Here is a 20,746-nt window from a genome sequence, read left to right as displayed (position 1 = left end):
GTATTTTTCTAAGTCTCGTAGCGCGTGTCAGTCGCGCCGCTACCCTCGACACCATGCAGCTGGTGCTGCCTTCTGGTGACGGTTGCGGGGGATGGGAGAAAGTGACAGCACTTTGCGGTGTGTGTTCGCGTGCGAAAGAGTTAAGGGCCCCGTGTCGCAGAAAATCCGATGTCGGAGTAGGCATCGGCGTCCGTGGCGGAAGAATTCACCCCGAACCACCACGACCATACAGGCCATCCACGTGGCGCAAAGCGTTAGTGAACAAAAATCGAACTTTTCAAAAATAAAACGCGTCAGAAAAATCGTAAAATATCACCTAAATACAACGTACAGGTATGATAGCGTCCGATTGTAATTTGAATTTACGAGAAAACAATTCTGCTACGAGGAAACCCAAACAGAAACCCCTTTTCCAGCATTTCTACCATAACAGGGACGCGATCGGGTAGGTTACTTGCGAAAACCCCATCCAGATGGCGCTCGCCTCCACGGCAGCGTAAAACGATAGCGGCGCGCAGAGGCAAAGGTGGAAAAAAAAAAGAAAGCTGTAGCTGGTCGGGAAGCCTGACAAGCATTCAGGGATCTTTGAATGCTAAATTCAAATTTAGCGCCCGTGCCCGTGCCCTCCAAATTTTGGGCACGGGCGTCTAGGGACAACAGCACACAATTAATAAAATACTAAAAAAGGTCCTAGGGCCTTCACATTTTGATAAAAGACGGCTTATTTTGCACCTGTAAAAGTGTATTCCCCCGCAATGCATTTGCATTTAAAAGTGAAGCCGACTTTAAGGGTACGGAGTAAGCTTGGTCTTTTTAAGCTGGCTTTCCCACGTTGTGCTGGCAGTGAAGCCTACTCATAAACAAAAATGCGATGCGAACGGGTCCCGATAACGCTATCGCGTTCCACTCTTAAAGCCGAAGCTTAAACGTCCTTCAACTTTTTTTTTAGTGTTCTCGCCGCATATGCTGAGCGGGATGTGCAATGTTATTCGTCCGGGCAACACTGTGCCATTGCGTGCTGCACTAACAACTGCAGCGAAAGAGGAAGCTATTCATGCAAGATCCGTGCGATCGACATTCACGGAGACACAATGACACAATACGTTTGTGTTTGTGTGGAGTGCATTAGCTGTGCACACAAGGCTCCTGCGGGGCGTCTGGGAAACGACAGTAGAGGCTAGTGGCCTTAAATAGAAAACACTTCGTGCCTTGCAAGCTTGTTGCTGGGGTAAGTATATCGTTTTGTTGTCGTTAACTTCCCGATAGAGTGCGGTCATGCCTTCCCGCTCAGCGGGCCTGCGATGAAAACATAACAGTGCCGTTTAAGACCATTCGGCGCATTTAATTTTGGGTCTTCTGGGCTCACTTCCCAAACGGGAAGACCACGGAGTTCTACCCGTACCCAAAGCTGCGTTTTTGACACGAAAGAAAGGTAAGCAGAAAGCTTTCAGGTGCGCGTGTCGACTTTTATAACTTGCGCAGCGATTTTATAACGCTACGGCCGATAAACAAGACTACACCTAACTTGACGGTTTTTATGTTCCTGTGCTTTTTTTCGTTCACACGAATGAGCCGCATTCGAGTACTCGTGACCGCGAAAAGAGAGAGCAACATATGACGTAAACAGGGGTGCGCATGAGTCGATTCCTCGCCGGATTTTTACTCACTCCTCAATTCCTCTCCCGACGGAGCAAAAGTACGGCGACGTGACGCGTTGGGCGAGACGGGTTGTTGTGGGCGAGGCAGTCGCGCGACGCGCGCGTGCAGCTGTCACGTGGTCTTAGCGGCAGCACGGGCCTGCCGGCCTTGGTGGCCGCTGCTGCTTCCTCGGTCTCGTCGCGCAGGACGTCGGTGGCATGAGACGTCCTTGATTTCTCAGCAATATCTCCCAAACGATTCGGCTCTACAGCCAACATGCATGCTAACGTAGAAACGGTACAAAAAAAAAAAAAATACACAGCCAGCACCAATTTAATCGCAAAACTCGATAACAAACCACGCAGCAATACTCAAAACGTTACTTGCAGAGCAAAGCTCGGATGGACTACCGAGCGGCGTTCATTTGGGCATCAATACTTTCGCATTCACAATTAACTCATAAAAGAAGTGATTAGGTGTCCTCGGAATTTTTGCGTGTTCTTTATTGACTACGAGGGAGACAATAATACAGCTCATGGGAAATAAAATGTAATGCTTCTGTCTCGTGCACACTGTCCACTAATTGGTTATGTTGCTGAGTGTGTACGTTGTCGGTGTGAAATGTGGCTCATTCTTCTTTCGTGCCAGAAATTCTGGTCTATTGGCGTCTCCAACTAAATGCTAGCCCCCTGGCGGCGGCGCCGAGAAACAGCCGATCCAGGTTCAAGTTTGAAGCGAAAGAGGACCTCCGATCACGGCATGCGCTGAATGCCCCGTAGTTCTCAAATCGTCGGGACGCCGCCGCGCACAAGTCAGAAAATGAAAAAAAAAAAAAAAAAAAAAAAAAAAACTGATGTCGAAACATTTGTTGTGTATCATTATGTGTGTCACCGCGGTGGAAAGACAGCAATGTATGATTCCGTCTTTTCGCGAAAGAAGCAGGCGACAGGCACCGGAAAGCGACTTGGATAAGAAACTTTGCATTGAGAAAAGGTGACGACTGATACTATACTGGTTTGTTCGAAACACTTCTCTCGGGACTTTTTTCTTCCCGGCGAGCAGAACATCGCTTTCAATATCTTGCTGGCGTTTCAAATCGGGGAGTGTGTTTTGTTTAGGCAGCCGCTTTAATGAAATTTAGTGATGTGCGTTTAGGCTTCACTTGGTTTCGTTCGTTTATAGCTTTCTGACCCAGCATTAGTGTTACTAATGCTTTAAGCAGAAGGAATATTATCGCCAATGTACGTTTGTCTACAGGCGTGGCAGCAGGAATGATAAATGCCTCGGAAATTAAATATAAATTAAGGGGGTTTTACGTGCCAAAACCACAATCTGATTAGGAGGCACGCCGTAGTGGGAGGACTCCGGAATAATTTCGACCGCCTGGGGTTCTTTAACGTGCCCCTAAATCTAAGTGCACGGGTGTTTTTCACATTTTGCCCCTGTCGAAATGCGGCCACCATGACCAGGATTTGATCCCGCGACCTCCTGCTTAGCAGCCCAACACCATAGCTACTAAGCAACCACGGCGGGTACAGCATTCCCGTTTGTATGAAAAGAAAGGCAGAAATAAATGCACGACAAAAACCTGACCCTACAAAGTGCATTCTAGCTAGGTTAAAGTCCATTAACATAACATGAACGCGAGTTTTTAAGTAATACGCAAGGCGCAAAGTTCTGTGAGGAAAAGTCGATTGGAAACATGAAGGTTGGGCAATGGTAATGCCTGGTGTCCTAATGGTCTCATCGAGCTCTAGAAACCTACACACGGCGCTTCTAACGAAGACGATGAAAGAGGCAAAGACGGAGTTGCATGCCATAAAAAAGAAGAATGAAGGGGAAAAGAAAGAGAGAAATCGCGCGGAAGATGGGAAAATGAATAACACCTAGAAAAATCCACGAAAAAGGTCGACACATCAATGTCCATCTTCTGTCTACGGCTCTGGCGGCTTGCTTGCTTCCTTGCAGTTTTGCGCTTGCATCCTTGGCCTGTCTTCCGGTCGTCGAAAAGTCCAGCGGCCGGATTCACCCGGTACGACCTTCATTATTTTTCAACCGCAGCTTCGTAGCTTTAGTACGTTCCCGCAAAAATAGGCAAAAGTAGAACCAGAATTATAAATATTGCTGAATTTCGGCCGCATTATTCGGAAACCTAATAGAGGTACATAAATGAAATTTTGCGTCCTAAATGGAAATTCCTTGAACTCTACTTTATCCAAAATTTAGCTTCCTTGAGTATGTAGTTGTCGGGCTGTTTACAACAGAAGATTGCGATATTTGGCAATTTTCAAAAGCAAATTATCCAAAAGTAAAAATTCAACATTATATTGCTGCGTCTAGGAAATACATAAATATGTCCTAAAGCTACAGAGCAAGCCGCAATGCAGTACATGCGGTAGTTTCTTCTAAATATGGTCACAACTGAGACACAGTTCGCAAAAACCATGTATCTCATGCTTGTTCTTGAAGATTTATTTCTAAATCACATTAATCAATTTCTTTATATAATATATAGTTGGAATCTACAGGAATCAGGCTTTTTTATGGTATATACGACAACTTTATATCCTAAGCAGAAGAGCCGCCACGATTGCTCCAAAAGTACTGAAAACGGGGGGCTCGTGCCGCCGGAGTGGGACCGCCACCTTAAACTCTCAACTGTCGGATCTGCATTGGGCAATCCGAGCGTCAAGTGTGAAGGCCCTGTAGCTTTTGTTTTCGTTTTACAGCGAAGCTCTATACCTCTACCATCCAAGGAAATTTTCGTGTCGTTGGCGTAAGCAAAAAACGCCAGGCTGAATATTTAATACAAACAGCATATCTCCTTTGAAATCAGGTTTACAGCATGCACCTCAGCACTCGTTTTCAAAAGAAAAGCCACAAAACAAGCATCAAAACTACATGATGGATGATATGGCGCGTGTGAACAATGGGCAACAACCTGCGACGCGTTCCGGTAAAGATTAGGCTTGCAGCTGCTTCGAAAGGGGTTGACGTCATTCGAAGCCCTCGTGTGAAGTGCAAATCGTATAATGTATGATAATGACGTCTGCGAATAATGCGAAGCACGTTCCTTCTCCCGCGTGTGTTTCCCGGTAAAATTATGGTTGCGTAAGCTACTCCGAGTGGAAAAGTACCCAACAGCATAGAAATCACGCAGTGACGTCACCACGGTCTAAGCAACTCATCCATTTCATTCCAGGCTACCATGGGTAGACCGCGAAAGTAAAGACGCCAGAAGAACAGCGCGAATATAATGTCCTTGTGAAGTAATAAAGGGTGTGGTTAAATACATTTCACTTGTCTCTGGTTTCACTCTTTGTAGAGCCACGTGTGTGAATTCAAGTGACGTCACAATGGCTAATCGTTGTGGGTGTCGTTTACAGCTTCGCTGTCCAACCACCTTCACAGCGTGGATTGGAGCCACATTTTTTCTGCTTTATGGCACTTATTACAAGTATAAAAAAACGTACGTGCATAAGTTATACGCATAGCGACCAAAACAGTCATAACCGCGTCTGCAAGCACAAAACCAACATTTCACTGTACAATTATTGCAGTAAACATTTCTCTAATAGGAAGGAAATAGGATGCACTCTATCAACAATGGGTCTGGAAATCCGCCTCGTGGGCATTTTGTTGCCTCCACTGCATGGCACGTACCAATGTAGGGGGATCACCAGGGCGGGCAATAGAAACACAATGGAATGCCTCCCTTCCCGCTAACTGTCGTGTATTTCATAAATTTAAAATAATATCAGGAATAAGAATGTAAAATAATTGAACAGTGATCGTGAAGCCGCCACGTAATTAAAAAAAATGCACGTCAAATGCTAATAACAACGAAAAGGTAAGAAGCCAACATCAACCTATACTTGTCTGCTATAGAAAGATGGCTTGATGCGATGCATCTCTGTCTCAACGTTAACTCTGTCTCAACTCTCTGTCTCAACGTTAAGAGCAACGCATTTTAACAATATACCGCATGTATGTTCGACCGGTATCGGAATTTGGATGTGTACTGTACTCTGGAGCTCCTGCATATAAACTTCGCCCCCTTATTCTTCTGGAGAGGCAGGCCTTGCGACAGTTGGTTGCTGCTTATATTTGTAGCAAATGAAGTTTTACATCTGGAAGCTAGGATGCCATCTCTTGTTACGAGGTTTCGCTTATTAGCTGTGCAGTCATATTTAAGACTATATGAATCCCCTATAAGGCGTTCACAAACAGTTTTTATCCCCCAGCCGGACTTCTTTTTCGGCTTGTACTGGCTGCGATTCCACACACCACAAATTATTTTTATTCAAACTCTCCTAGATTAATTAAAGATACAAATTCGTGAGGTGAGTCCTGTTGCTTACAACACCAATTCCGTTAAAATTAGCCGGACTTCTTTTTCGGCTTGTACTGGCTGCGATAACACACACCACAAATTATTTTTATTCAAACTCTCCTAGATCAATTAAAGATACAAATTCGTGAGGTGAGTCCTGTTGCTTACAACACCAATTCTGTTAAAATTAGCCGGACTTCTTTTTCGGCTTGTACTGGCTGCGATTCCACACACCACAAATTATTTTTATTCAAACTCTCCTAGATCAATTAAAGATACAAATTCGTGAGGTGAGTCCTGTTGCTTACAACACCAGTTCCGTTAAAATTCAGTAGGATATTTTTTCTAAAAATGCAAAGGCATTATCTTACCGCATGCTAAGCTCAAACTTAAATGATTACTCTTAGCACGTTATGATCGAGACAGTTATTGCCACTGACGCTTCTCGAAATGCAGAAAAGTGGGGAATTTGAATATTTTCTCCTATTCTTGATTGGTCGTTCTCTCTTCGCCCCCCAGACTTCGTACCTATTTTTTTTGAAGTTTATAAACTGCGCAAGAAAACGAAGACACAAGAAGGAAAACACACACGACACCACGAGCGCATTTGAGTACTGCAACTAAGATGTAAGACGCGCAATCGTCTGCACACTCGCAAAAAGCGCATTTTTTTTACAATTTCCAGTGGAGAAATAGAAATTAGTGCTGTTTAGATGGTATTGGCAAACTGTCAACCCCCCCCCCCCCCCCCCCCCCCCCTGGCAGAGATCCTGGGTGCGCTACTGCAACAGGCTGTAGTGAAACAGCGAAATTGAACAGCGCGTGTGTGTTTTCCTTCTTGTGTCTTCGTTTTCTTGCGCAGTTTATAAACTTCAAAAAGCTATGAACCAACTAGCCCACCAGAACGTCCTACTTCGTACCTATCTTTCTAGCGGAATTTTTAGCTGTCGTTCTAGCCCTCCGTAAACTCAATACATCAACACGTTCCACAGTGGTAGGGACGGATTCTTTATCTCTGTGCTCCTCCCTCACAGCTTCCGATAATTCCCCGGTTTTGCGAGCTTTCAGATCGTTAGTGCCACCTCACTTAGCTTTGATTAGATTGGTGTGGGTACCAGGGCATAAGGGCCTATTTCTAAACGAAATGGCAGATTCGTTGGCGAAAGTGTCCCTGAATGGATCGGTAATTCAAATCCTACCGGTTTCAGCTTTCATCATAGGTGCTAGATTTCGGAGAAAAATGACGCTGCGTGAATTTCGCGCACCTTCTTTAACAAACCCCTCAGATTTTCAGCACTTCTCGCATTACTGGAATAGCAAACTCTGTCAAACGCGATCACTTGAAGTCGCAATCACTAGACTACGCTGCAGAATTCCATCTTTAAATTCTTACCTACACAGAGCTCGTCTGGTTCCCTCACATAACTGTCCCTATTGCGGACAACATGAAACATTAGATCATTTTCTCATTGTCTGTCAAAGATATTCTGAATTGCGAATAAGAACCTTAGAAACACCGTTCCGCCTTCTTAGATTAGAATTAAATGTTCAAAATTTACTATCATTGGGGGCCTCTACCCTTGGGCACAGCGACAGGAAGGTTGTCGATGCCATCCAGAATTACATTGCAGGGTCAGAAAGATTTAGATGACAAAATCAGGGCTTAGGGTTCGGAAATATTTTTACAAATTTGATGACTAGCTGTTTATTTCTTTTTTTAGTCATCATTTATTCCTTTATTCTATTCAAGTCATGTGATATAATCTAATCATTCATTCTCATATGCGTATATATGCCCAAATTTATGCTTGCATTATTTTATAAATCTCCTTTCTCATTGTTATTTCAAACTACCCGGTTCTTGGCCAATCCCCCAGAGTGGGTATGTGCCACTAACTCCAAGGCTCTACATCTATCTTGTCTCATTGCCAGTGGAAGAAGAAATAGAGGAAGCGGCCTGCGGCAAAATGGACGTCTCCAAATTCTCCGATTATCCTGGCGTAGGCAAGCGAACCCACTCCTCACTCTTCTTCCGTCTTATCTCAGTAGCCTACGCTGCACATTGTCACGTTGCAGTGACAGCGAAGGGGCAGGAACAATGTCAAAACTGTTGACACCGTAACTATTTATTGGTCGAGTTTGTACCGAGAGACACTCGCAACGCTCAACTTACAACGACTTTCTCGAGCACGGTCGTCAAATCTCAACAGGCTGTAGTGAAACAGCGAAATTGAACAGCGCCTTACAGGACAAACAAAAAGTTCACGGGACAATTAACAGCGCTCTAATCCTGTGCCTCTTTCCTGTGTCCTGTGTCGCGCTGTTCAAAATCCAGACGATAACAAGGTGACCAACCAGCTGAAATGAGCACGCTGTTATCGCTGGTCAAGTCGTTATATGGCCATGTCATACGCATGTCTGTAGTTGTAAATTCCAGAATAATCGTGGCATGGTGCTCGTCTACGTTCGAGATTGTGCACCGTCTGCGTACAAGATGGTGTACAAGTTTGTCGTCATAGAATCGGTGACAACGTTCCACGGGTGCATCGGCGTTGAATCGTTGATAACAAGCCGCTGGTGCTTTGTAGCGCTGGTATTGTGGCCGCGGCGGTGGCCCCGATCTCGTTCCTTTTACACACTGCCGTTGGTATACATGTGAAGGTGATATTTGAGCTCCCCATGTTGAACGGCGTGCACGTGCTGCAGTATTGAGCACTGCGCTGCTTGGCGCTCACCTCGGATGCCTGCGACTTCTCCGTGCACCTCGGGTGGTTAGGCGCCATTCGCGATGGGTTCTGGCATTCAAAACGCGCACCGTTGCAGAATATTGTGTTGGAGAGGGCCGGTGCGTGGCCCATAAACGCGTGTGTATCGTAGGATAATTATCCTGGTTTTGTTTATTATTATTCTTATTGCGATAACAAATATATGGACATTCCAAGCGCATTTTTGCCGTCGTCGTCGCCGTGAGGTTCCGTGTAAATCCAACGGCGATAAAATCGCCGCCGCGCGCCGTACGCTGTGTGTGCGAGTGAAAGCGTGTGAGGGTGAGCCGGAAACCGCAGTTTAATCTTGCGCACGCGAGAGAGGAAGACGGTCGGAAGCGCGGGGTCTTCGTCCGCGCGCGAGGGCGTGAGGCACCGGGAGGAGGCGACGGAGACGAGGGGGGGGGGGGTGCGTTCTGCTCCTGCAGCTGCTATCTTCCACGTATCTTAAAGTGATCTGCGATGTTGACGAAGTGTGCACCCGCGGGGGCATCATCTTCAAAGCGATCTGCAATGGGGACAAAGTGCATGCGCCGAGTGCCGGTAGCTTTGTATGCACTGTGCTTTCGACGTTTAGTTCGCGTCGAATCGAGAGACAGCGCGAAGGTCAATTTGCTTGCTGCCGCTGGCGCGCTTTCTCACTCCAGCGTTTTGACGAGTTTCCGCGTTCATCGAGTGAGATGTGTTAGTGTTTACCTGTGCGCGCGTGACACCGTGCTTGTTTATTTAGTTATTAAACGAATATTTACGACTTTATACGGCCGATAAAACTACTATCCTGACTTCGTTTAGCTGTCTACTAATTTGATGTCTACCTGTCGGGCGAAACTGAAACTTTTTTATTATTATTATTTTGCAATTTGCAGAGGTTCCATTGCCGCGACCTTCGGTATTCGGAATCAAGAAAAGACCTACCTTCAGCATTGGCCTCCACGACTACGTGGGCAGACCTAACGGGCTGCTGAACTTCTTAGAGATAGTAAGTTTATAATTTCGGTAAGCGAATATTCAAAATTTCGTAAGCGATTCGAGTAGCTAGCCCTTGGCATAGATCGGCAGAATAAGCGTATAGACGAGCCCCAATGCAAACCCATGACGTCATACACATATATAGCTACCTACGGTTGCCTACCGCAAACCTGCTGGTTCAGGTAGGCGCACGTGATTCTGCTGGTCATGAGCCATCTTCGTCCAAGAAAGGACAGCTCGTTGCGACCGTGAATTGAACGGGCTACAAAAAAAAATAAGCAAAAAAGTATTGCGTTTTTTGTTCTTTTTTTACTGTTCATGCACCTGCGCGCTAGCGACGTCAAAGGTTTCTTGTTTACCAACATAGTGGTTGTCTATACTCACACGCCAATATTCTTGTAGGCTATGCGCTCACTTACGCTGGTATGATCACCAACACTCACTCGCGTGCATAGTGACATCCATTCTCACCTACTGGCAACCGCTCACGCTCATACGCGCGTCGACTCGTCATAATCACAAAAAAACTTTATTATTGTGACTCCAATCTAACGGCACCTATTCGCATGCAAACTCACGTCCCCTAAGGCTCGCTGACAGTCACGTGTCCATACTCCCGTGTACTCACTCACGTGCGCTCTTCTTTACACTCGTGTTGACTGAATTCACCGACACTCGCTTCTGTACTCGCATCACGTCACGTCCACTCGCATCATGTGTCACTCTCTCGCACGTTATCTCACGCCTTTGAAATCAGTCTGGAGCAAGTCAGCTGCACTCTCGAGTGAGTATGCCGACTCGTGGCCTTTGGTATTTGGTTCATATTTGAATGAGAATTCTTCATTAGAAGCTGTCGAACATTCCCTTTTTTGTCCGAATACAAGGGAGAGCGCCAATTGCTAAATTCTAGAGGGAGAAAGCCAGATGCAAGCGGTGAATGTTTGAAATGATTGGGCTACCCGGAGAATCGCTGTTGCAGTGCGCAGAGGTGCCGGTTGCTGAGCGAACGCATGAAGTGTCTCTAACTTCTCAATCATCATCATCATCATTAGCTTATATTTATGTGCACTGCAGGACGACCGCCTATCCCTGCAATGTCCAATTACCCCTGTCTTGCGCTAACTGATTCCAACTTGCGCCTGCAAATTTCCTAACTTCATCACCCCACCTGGTTTTCTGCCGTCCTCGACTGCGCTTCTCTTCTCTTGGTATCCATTCTGTAACCTCAATGGTCCACCGGTTATCCATCCTACGCATTACATGGCCTGCCCAGCTCCTCTCTCCTAATATCAACTATAGAATGTCGGCTATCCCCGTTTGCTCTCTGATCCACACCGCTATCTTCCTGTCCCTAACGTTAGGCCTGTAGTGACGATTTTTACCAGCGCTGTCTAGTGGGTCAGTCTCTCCAGCGCATCGCTCAGACTACGGCGCTCGTGCTCGCGGTTCCCTCAACTGATCGAACGGTCAGCCCTAACGCTTGCGTGCAATAAACGCCTTTACAGGCATAACATTTTTCGTTCCATCGCTCTTTGTGTGGTCCTTAACTTGTTTTCGAGATTCTTTGTTAACCTCCAAGTTTCTGCCCCATGTGTTAGCACCGGTAGAATGCAATGATTGTACACTTTTCTTTTCAACGACAGTGGTAAGCTCCTAGTCAGGACTTGGTAACTTCTCAATAATTCAAGGAAACTCACGGCGCAAGCTAGACGAGGACAAAGAACGCAACGTCATGACGTGCGCCAAACTTCCAACTGAGTTTATTTAGAACGAGAAATTTTCCATAACCATAGCCAACTCACGTGATCACAGTGAACCTGCTACAATATAATAACCCCTACCAATACAAGAACGAGTGGTCAGTTATCAGCTGCGCATCTAATCTAAGCGTATGAAACGTGCTCAAAGTGTCCCAGAAAAAGCAGTTCCTTATCGAAAAGGGATAGAGGCGACATGACGGCATGCTGGCACAGGCATCACCCTACCTTTGATCTAACAGGCCTCTATGATCTCCCTCTCTGTCTCATCTCTCGCTCTGCCTATAATCTTCGCGATGGAAACGTAATGTAACTTCCTGAACATGTTCTGCCAGCATGCTCACTGCGATCACGTGACTTGGCTGTGTTTACAAAAGATTTCTCGTTCAGAACGAACTCAGTTGGAACGTTGGCGCCCGTCTTGTCGTTGTGTTGTTAATCCTCGTCTAGTTCGCGCCTTGAACTTCTATGAAATATGTCCTACCAACTAGCTCAAACCAAGATTCTGTTGTCAATAATTTTCAAAAAGTCATGTGTGAATATTGAAAATTTCGTATACGAATATAATGGTTCTCGCTTTTAGATTCGTACTAAGTTCGAGAACTTGCTTAATCGGATATTGTCGAATATCCGTTTCTGTTCGAATATAAAGGATAAAGGAACCTTTTTGATCCTTGAGGGGAGAATAACCGAAGCATGAATAGTGACTGTTCCGAATGATTCTGCCACAGCTAGGAGAACCACGGTGTTTGCGCAGATGCGCCAATACCTGTACGAATGCATTGTGCACATAACTTCTGCCGAATAACGTCAAGTCATTCGATAAGAATGATTCCTGTTACACAGCGTACTGATGCGCCGTCTCCAATAAGGCAAAAGAAAATATTTCCTAGTCTGGCCGTCTTGGCATCCTTCAACTAAAAAATAGAAATACAAGCAATAACAATGTCTGATGTAGTATCATTATTCACAATTGTTGTAGCAAACACAACACTCCATACGTGCATCCGGTGAGGCGCTGTTGCATTGTCGCACTACTGTAATGCGATGGCGCTCCAGATAACTGAAAGTACTTGCTTGTAATTTACAAACTCGTCAGTCGAGCCGACATTTATTTGTGATCGGCAACCTCTAGCAGTTTTTGTATGGGAAACTGTACGCTTCGAGCATGAACTCCGAGATCGGGCGGCGCGCGATCCCGGAGGTCATTGTTTCGAGCCTCACGAAACTTCCAATCTGCGCATCTGCGCAGGTCGGCGGCCTCGCCTTGTACACGTCGATATCGGCCAGCCCGGGGGACTCGAAGGCGGTGCGCCTTCTGTCGAGCTCGGCGTTCACGTTCAGCTTCAACAGCGTCTGCATGATGGTGGCCAGCATGGCCAGCCCCCAGTGCGCCTATTACCTGCCGCGCACGTTTTACGTGAGTTGTATAATATATATTGTTAAAGATTCAAGGGTCAGAGGGCGAAGACCCATTCGTATATCATCACGAGTAATTCCGCTGCAAGTGAAGCTGTCTGGATGCAACAAAATGGTCCACCGGTTATCCATCCTACGCATTACATGGCCTGCCCAGCTCCATTTCTTCCGCTTAATGTCAACTAGAATATCGGCTATCCCCGTTTGTTCTCTGATCCACAGCGCTCTCTTCCTGTCTTCCTGTCCTTTATACATTCACTAATATACGTTCTATAGGCAAGTCGATGCGGCACTCCGCGTCAGCTTCAGTTGTTTATGGTTCGCTGTTCAAGAGAACATAGGCAAGTATTGTGCCATCGATTATCATTGAAAGCAATCTTAACAACCTTACGACCAACGGTGAAGCGCCACAGCCTCAGAGCCGCCGCAAACAATCGCATCTTCTGAGCGAGCAATCGCTTACCGCAAGCAGACTCGCCTAAGAAAATTCTCATAAGAATTAAGACCCATTATGGAAGGTGAAAAAAAAAAAAAAGAAAGCTCTGGCCAGTTTATTTTAAGAAAATGCAGGGCTTGACGCTGCACTCCAAGATGAATGATCTGACCAAGAGATCAGAGTCAATCCCACCCTTTTATGGATGTATTCGGCCATGAATGCATTAAAAGGCTAACGAGGGTAAAAACAGTTTGCTTTGTTGGTAAGGCATGCTTCACTGAACAGCACGAAAAATACAGGCTCAACAAGCGGATGGGATGATACACGGCACTGTATGTCGTCCCCAGTGCTTGTTTGTCATGTCTTGGCCTTGCTGTTCAGTGAAGCATTAAATAGCATCTAGACGGTCTCGAGCTTCTTTATTCGTAGCTGATACAACATTCAGTGCAATTTAACGACACGGGGCAAAATTTGGGAATAATGAAAACCAAAGAAATCTTCTTAAAGCGCGAGCAAAGCGATGGCGCTTTTCGTTGATGCCCACACTGTCGCAGCGGCGAAACGGTGTCAGGCGTTTCAACTTTCGACGCAAGAGGTGCGTAAACTTTTGTGGCCGAGTGTGCGTGAGAGACTTACGTAGCTCCAAAGGTCATTTCTCCGTCTGGTGCCGTGCGATTATATAGCAACCTGCGCACGCTATTCGCATTGATGTTTTTTTTTTTTTTTTTTTTGCAGTACGTCGTCTTCCAAGGGCTGGGTGCCTTCTGCTACCTTATCGGCACCTTCTTTACCATGCAAGACAGTCAGCAAGTACCGGCCCATTTGGTGAGCATATTTCGTCGCTGATATCCGAAGATTTAAACTAAAGTAGAAGTGCTGTTCAAATATTTTATTAAGTAGAAACCCGCACTCATTCGGGGCCCAGAATACAAATACGCTCGCGTGGCTAGCTTTAAGCGCACTATAACAAACCCCACGCGGTGAAATTTTATATGGAACCCCTTCAGTGTGGCGTCCTTCATTGCCGCAGTGTCACTTTTTGCGCGTCAGAATTGTCTTTATACACGATGATGATGATTTCTTCTCATCCTCTTTGAAACGGGGTGGTGATAAACATTCACCTAGCCGTCTTGAGCTAATCAGGTACGCTATACATGTTTTTTTTAGTCTACCCTTTGGCGTAATTCTCAATCTGAAAGTTGTAAACCTTCTTGTAGACCTCCTTATAGTGGAAGTTGTAAAGCGCCACCTAGGGAGCGTTTTACCCGCAAGACGTTTTGAAGTTGTTTATAATATTATAGAGTATAAAAGGAGATAGAAGAAGTCTGATTCCGCGTCGCCAGCCGGCCAGAAGGCGAGCTTCACTGCCAGTTATGACACTCGCGCTCCCTTTGCCTCGACTGCCGTCCGCAAGCGACATTCGTTCGCGGCCTTCTCTCGTACCGGTGCTAGAGTGACCTACCGGTGCTCACGGACCCTGCACGCTTACGTCACCAGCACCGCCTCCTTTTAGAGAGCAGCTGCGCCCATTTCTGTGGCGTGCGTCGGCGCCGTTCCTCCGAGTGAACGAGCACAGCGAAGGATGAAGGCGAGCGCGGAGCGCAGTGGGAGACCACAGACGGCGATGGCGAAGAGAGCGCCATGAGGAAAGCGGAGGAGGAGGGTAAAGTGTGATGAGAAAAGCGTAGTGCTGCGCAAGACAAGCTTTGCGGCGACGATGGCTACGATGTGGCGCCACAGTAGGGCGTGTCGCCGGTATGGAAACAAAGCGCTGCATGAGTGGAGGTCTGTCTGCTGCGGCTGCTGTGAATTGCGCCCAGGCGTCACCCACGCGATGCCTCCCGTGGTCTCCCGATTACTGTGGAATTCGCGCCGCAATTCGCTCCATTTGCAACCTGCCGCAAGAGACAGATTGTCCACTCGAGCTAGTATATCGCGAAATGAAAACACGTATACAGCTGTGCACAAATTTCGCATTACGGAGTGTATTGTGATCGTCGGTTCATTTTTTTCTTCTCTTCCTCTTTTCGCTGTGCAGTGGCGGTTTCACGCATTTTGCATTGGTTCATTTACTAAAGTCACGTGTCATAATGGCTGACGTTGCAAGCAGTGCTTCTGACGTAGAGGCGTTTACGCGTGTGGCCTTGATTCTCCGACAGGAAAGCGGTGATCCCTCGAATGGAAGAGCGGGCATTCGTTTCAGCTTTCAACAGTTTTCGAGCCGCGCAGTGGTTTGGTAGATTGCGGAGACGATCGTCGGGACGTGATCGACGCACCGAGCTTATTTGTTTACAATTCCCAAACTTGTGGAGGGGCCCTTCAAACACCATGCAGCAATAAATCGGAACCAGCGAACATTGCTCAGGTGCAAAGCGCCATTACTGCTTAGTCAGCGCCTAAGGGTCATTCAATGTTGATTTATTACCGCGTACCTTCTGTTTCTCACTGTGCTCAGATGATCGGCTACTGCGTTGGAGGACTTCACGCCTTGCACTGCGGCTACGCCTGCTACAAAGTGTACATCCAGAAAGGGAGGTCCGGATGGCTATGAGGAGTCTGCGCCGTCGAGAGCCCAGCTGGCTGTGTTGCAAAGCGTTATCTGTAGTCTTAAATATATTTGTTAGCGCGCATGCGTTGTGAGGTTAGTCTGTACACAACCGCGCTGATACGTCGTCGCGGAATGATTTTTGCGGTCCGCAATATATACAAGTTCTCTGTGCAGAAAAGAGTCACATTGATGGCTTTTAGTTAAACCGGTGCTGTGGGACTAGTTGGTGGAAAAAGACAACAGCCTGGCTCTGCTTGAATGCAACTTACCAATATCGTGAATAAACCGCTACCGCATGTTTTGTTGCCAGTTGAAATTCACTCTATTGTTATTTGAACAACCGACAAATGGGGCTCTTTGATTAACCGACTGACCTGGTTGCTCTTTGACTGACTTACTAGATGAATAGCTGTGGTTGCCTGTGGTTGTCTGGTGGGTCGCAGGTGGGGTGGCTGGCTCGTTTGCTCGCAGGATGGGCCGCGTTGAGCTGGGTTGCGCCAGGCCGGGCTGTCCTGACATGACTTAACCGAGGGTAGCATTCTGGAAATTGTCGAATTCCGCCATATTGTCAACTTCGCTATCTCATCAGTTCTGATGGGATCGACATGCCGCCAGTTCAGGAGTTTGACGATATGGCGGAATTTCAAAGTGTCAAGAATGTGCGCTGGCTGGCTGGGAACGAGTGAGGTAATGACTGTTCTGTTTACTGCGCTATACTGTTATACAAAGGATAAAAAGGACACTGACACGCATGTGCGCAATGTCTTTCTTCTTGGGGGTTGCACGCCTGAGCGGCCGATTAGTTCATTGACTGATGAAATGTGTGCGGTCCTTCTTCCTGGAAACAGGCATGCACCGGGAGCTGTAGATTACCGTCCCTATTACCCTTTCCCAAAACAGGCCCAAGTACATAATAGGCCCTTCTTCATTCATTCATTCATTCATTATTCATTAACAGTTTCAGTGAACCTTATTTACAATTGAAAAGCAGGTTTGACCATTTCTTTATCTCACATGGCTGGCTTGTGCTTGACTTGCGGTGAAATTAACCCTGTTGACCCTTCCTGCCATCCCTCAAGCCTTCTGCAAGATAAAAATATTGAAACCGCCGTATATCTGACTGAACTTAATAATTAATAAGCTTAATTGTTGGCAGGGCGATTGTTACGGATGCATTTGTACGAATTTAGCAAAATTTGTAATGTATTTAGTGTTTTCTTTTTGTAAATTGTATTTACACAATACAAGACGACGCTGCAGCACGCAGCTGTTGTCTTTAGACCAGCAGGGCCAGGATGAAATGCTTTAGCAGTCTTTGAGATAGCAGACATGTATATTTTTTATTTGTTTACCTCAACCGATCTCGCGATCATGAAATCAGCCAATAGCTGTTGTGGGTCCAGCTGCTTGCGGTGACGCTGCATGACGTCATTGCGGAAGTGAGAGAAAGCAATCTTGCACTGCATTTTACACGAGACTGTAAATTCCCAGCTGAATGCAGTGCAACAATATTTGGCTCATAAGTCCACAGCAGTCTGGTTCGCTGATCGGCAATGTTTTCTTGCTATGTTTGAGGGCCCCTTTAAGGTGTTTATTTCCTTACATCTTATTTGTTTCACAAAACAACGTTCCTGCGTTTTAAATTTTTCTCGACTTTGCTGATTACATTGTTAATTTGTCCCTTTGTGTTATTGTTTCTCTTTTTATTACATATTTCAACTTAATAACCTCTTGTAGCATGTCAGTCATTTTGCTATGGACCGACATATCCAGTGTCAGTAAAATATTTCGTTCTTTCTCTCTCTCTATTGGCAGTGCTCGCGAATGCGTGAGTGCTTTTCATATCGGTTCATTTCCTTCTCCTTTAACAGCCTCATCCGCCAGATTTAAATCGAAGTGCCCTCAAAATTTTCTCTGCTCACGCCGCCCGAATGTTGGTCGATGCTTCGCACTTGGTACGTGTGAAATTTGTGTTGTCATCATCATATCAATATCATCATCACTACCACTACCACCACCACCACGACCACCACCGTCGTCGTCATAACCCTCATCATCACTGGAACTCGTGCTCGCTAGCACTACACGTTTATCTTTAAGAGTATGGAATTTCAAATGCCAGTATCTAATTTCTAGTAACATACCACCGTCTTCCCGACGTTTATTGTTAGCAGCTACATAAGTTTCCCTTAAAGTGGTCATTGAGCGCAGATATCTTGCTAGTAAACCTACTAGAAAGAATAGACTGCAAGTGTGGCAATTGAGCCCGAATCATAAATGAGAGCCTGACTTCGTCCCTCTGAAACGAACGCTGCAAATTCATTTTTTTTTCAACAAAATATTTGGTTATAAATGCATCACTTCGAAGTAATCATACATGTGCGCAGTTTGAATGCCTTTCGGGGTTATAAAGAATAGAATGTCTTCGAAATTTGGGCCATTTAATGCATAAAATGCGTAGCAAATAAATCAACCAGAACGTCTTAAGCAGCAAAGCAAGAATTATAGACTAATCAGTGTGCTAACCATCATTCCCATGGCAGCTGAATGATGACAGCCCCAGAGTTCACTCTAGTAATTTAACAGGAAGATCTACAGTGGTTATTTAGCCCCTACAGACCGCTTCCTGTTCGATACCCTTTAGTGGGTTGTTGTCGCCTCCAATGTACGGCACTTAAACACGAGGGGCCATTGGCCATGGTTCACAATGGAAATTAACATAATGAAAGGCGTAGTGGGTACGTGACATTCATTGATCCCTCGAAGAAGAAGCAGAGTACACCCCGGACGGTCCCGGCTCAAGGTGAGTGACGTCGTCGCAGGCATCTAAACTTATTTCGTATTGCGCATACTGCGAGTCTTCTAGTACGTCTTGATTAGTTCTGCCTGCATGGCAGTTCCGGTAGGATATATGGTAGCACCCGTAGGTTTTCCTACAAAAATTACTTGAGGAGACTGTGAAGGTACTGTCTGCTGTAGCTGCAGGTATAGGATCGTTTAGCCAGCAGGGCAATCATGACCAGTGCATGAATTTGACTAAATTTTCTACTTCTAGCTTCAAACTGTTTTGTGACATTACAGATTATTCATTTTAAACAGCATATTGCGCTATAAGTGCACCGATTCGGAATGAATACGCGTGTGTGCAGGCACTAATCCCCGTGATGTGTTTTAGAGCGAAAGCTCTGCAACGCCATGTCTCGCAAGGTCATTCATCGCGTCGCATTGACCTTGAGCCGCCGGAGCGCAAGTGGGGCGGGTGTGACGTCACGCCACGCGATCCGCTGCGGAGAGGCGTCGTAGCTTGCGCTCGCTCGGGGCCTCGCCGTTCGGTACCACGTGACAAGGCGGGGGTTTAATGGCTGCTTCGCCGGCGCTTGGGCGCTCAGTCTCGCTGTGGATGGCGCGCCGGCTGGGCAGATCTATGCTTGCGCTTCAGCGCAAGCGACAGGCTGAATCCAATCATCCAGCAGATATAGCTAGGCGGCAGGCTGCGAAATCTCAAAAGGCAAAGTTGGCTGCTGAAACACCGGAGCAAAGGAAGGCCAGATTAGCGCATTATAGAGAAGCTTACCAAGCGCGGAAGCGTGCATTAATGAAAAACTGTGTGCATATATAGTCTTTGCAAAACCAAGCCAAAGAGGCCTTTTGGTCGTGATAATTAGGTTTACAAGAGTTAAACCTCAGCCATTTTTTTTATTTTCTAGGAAATAACATCGAGAAAACACTATCGATGACGCACTGACCTGCTATGATTGATGAAAACATTGATGGTCGAGCGCGATGTCTTGGACGTTTGGCGCGGAATGACCCACCGGTGAAGTGGAATTCGAATGAATCAAATTTACGTAAACATTTATTATGCCGCATCAACATGCCAACCTACCACATGATGTAAACCTTTATCTTTTATCCTATATATTTTTATCCTTTTACTAATAAAAAAACCATTGTGTAGGATAAGAAATGCGAACAGATGGCTACTTATGTTAGATGCGTTAGATGCTGCCTTCGGCTTGCAACCGGGGTATTTAAACAAAAATGAAGTTTAAGCTTGTGTAGGAGTCCTTAAGAGGAAACTTGAGCTCTGGCCCAAGTCCGTTGCCGCCTATTCAAATGCATGTAAAACGCAGAAATGCTTTTCTGAGATAGCCGCTGGGCCAATTTTAATGAAATTTACTGGATTTGAGAGAGAAAGCGAAATTCTAGTGACTCTTGGAAGCGAAATTTCGGGCTTCACTTCTTTTTTTACAGAAACTGATGGAAGTTGGTAAGCTTGAGAAAAATGAAAGCACGAAGTTTACAAATCCATAATTTTGCACCAATAACAGATATCGCAGTTCTGTAAACTGCATCTGTTGGAGCATTCGAAGCGGACAAATGTGATATAATTAATTTAAATTTTACCTGAATTCGCTACAGAGTTTACAAGGGTATTGCAAAAGTTCTACTGACACGTTAGTGGTGTACCTAACAACCGCGTATGATATATTGATTTGGTCCGCCTTAGATGTCGTATTGGTGGAACCGACAGAATTGTGATATCGTTTTTAGCTGCTAAGTTACAGAGTTGTAAACTCGATAGTTTCGTTTGCTGAAAATTTGCGATGTTAAACAATTAAAAAAAGTCGATGACCTCAATCAAACATCTGCTTTCAACTGTCGATAGACATTCACTTATTTTTTAAATTAAAAAAAGAAGCTCATCTAATTCCGTGCAGTGGTTGCCGAGAATAACGATTTCTGCTTTCCCATGTATTTAGATAGGCGCCCCCGAGCTAAAGCTTCCTCTTAATGCGAACTGACTTGAAGAGTTGCCGGAGCTGTCCCTGAGCAGCCTTCGTGTCGGTGGACTTTTTGCACCCAGTCTGCCCTCGAACG

General features: G+C 45.8%; 1 protein-coding gene across 1 annotated transcript; it reads left to right on the top strand.

The window, feature by feature from the left end:
- The first annotated feature begins 53 nt into the window (after nucleotides 1-53).
- On the top strand, nucleotides 54-16,585 carry LOC119458827 (uncharacterized). The gene is made up of 5 exons (XM_049671459.1): nucleotides 54-117; nucleotides 9,603-9,715; nucleotides 12,715-12,882; nucleotides 14,053-14,142; nucleotides 15,773-16,585. The coding sequence occupies exons 1-5, from the start codon at nucleotides 54-56 to the stop codon at nucleotides 15,866-15,868; spliced, it is 531 nt and encodes a 176-aa protein (XP_049527416.1). The 3' UTR covers nucleotides 15,869-16,585.
- The last annotated feature ends 4,161 nt before the right edge of the window (nucleotides 16,586-20,746 follow it).

This window comes from Dermacentor silvarum, chromosome 7 (genome assembly GCF_013339745.2).
Source record: "Dermacentor silvarum isolate Dsil-2018 chromosome 7, BIME_Dsil_1.4, whole genome shotgun sequence".
Classification (NCBI taxonomy): domain Eukaryota; kingdom Metazoa; phylum Arthropoda; class Arachnida; order Ixodida; family Ixodidae; genus Dermacentor; species Dermacentor silvarum.
Note: the sequence above shows the minus strand (reverse complement) of the source record. Positions and strands in the feature narration are given on the sequence as shown.

Coding starts and splice junctions, on each gene's coding strand:
- LOC119458827 (XM_049671459.1), top strand. CDS start 54: ATGCAGCTGGTGCTGCCTTCTGGTGACGGTTGCGGGGGATGGGAGAAA. Junction 9,716..12,714: donor TGCTGAACTTCTTAGAGATA/GTAAGTTTATAA, acceptor GCATCTGCGCAG/GTCGGCGGCCTCGCCTTGTA. Junction 14,143..15,772: donor AGCAAGTACCGGCCCATTTG/GTGAGCATATTT, acceptor CACTGTGCTCAG/ATGATCGGCTACTGCGTTGG.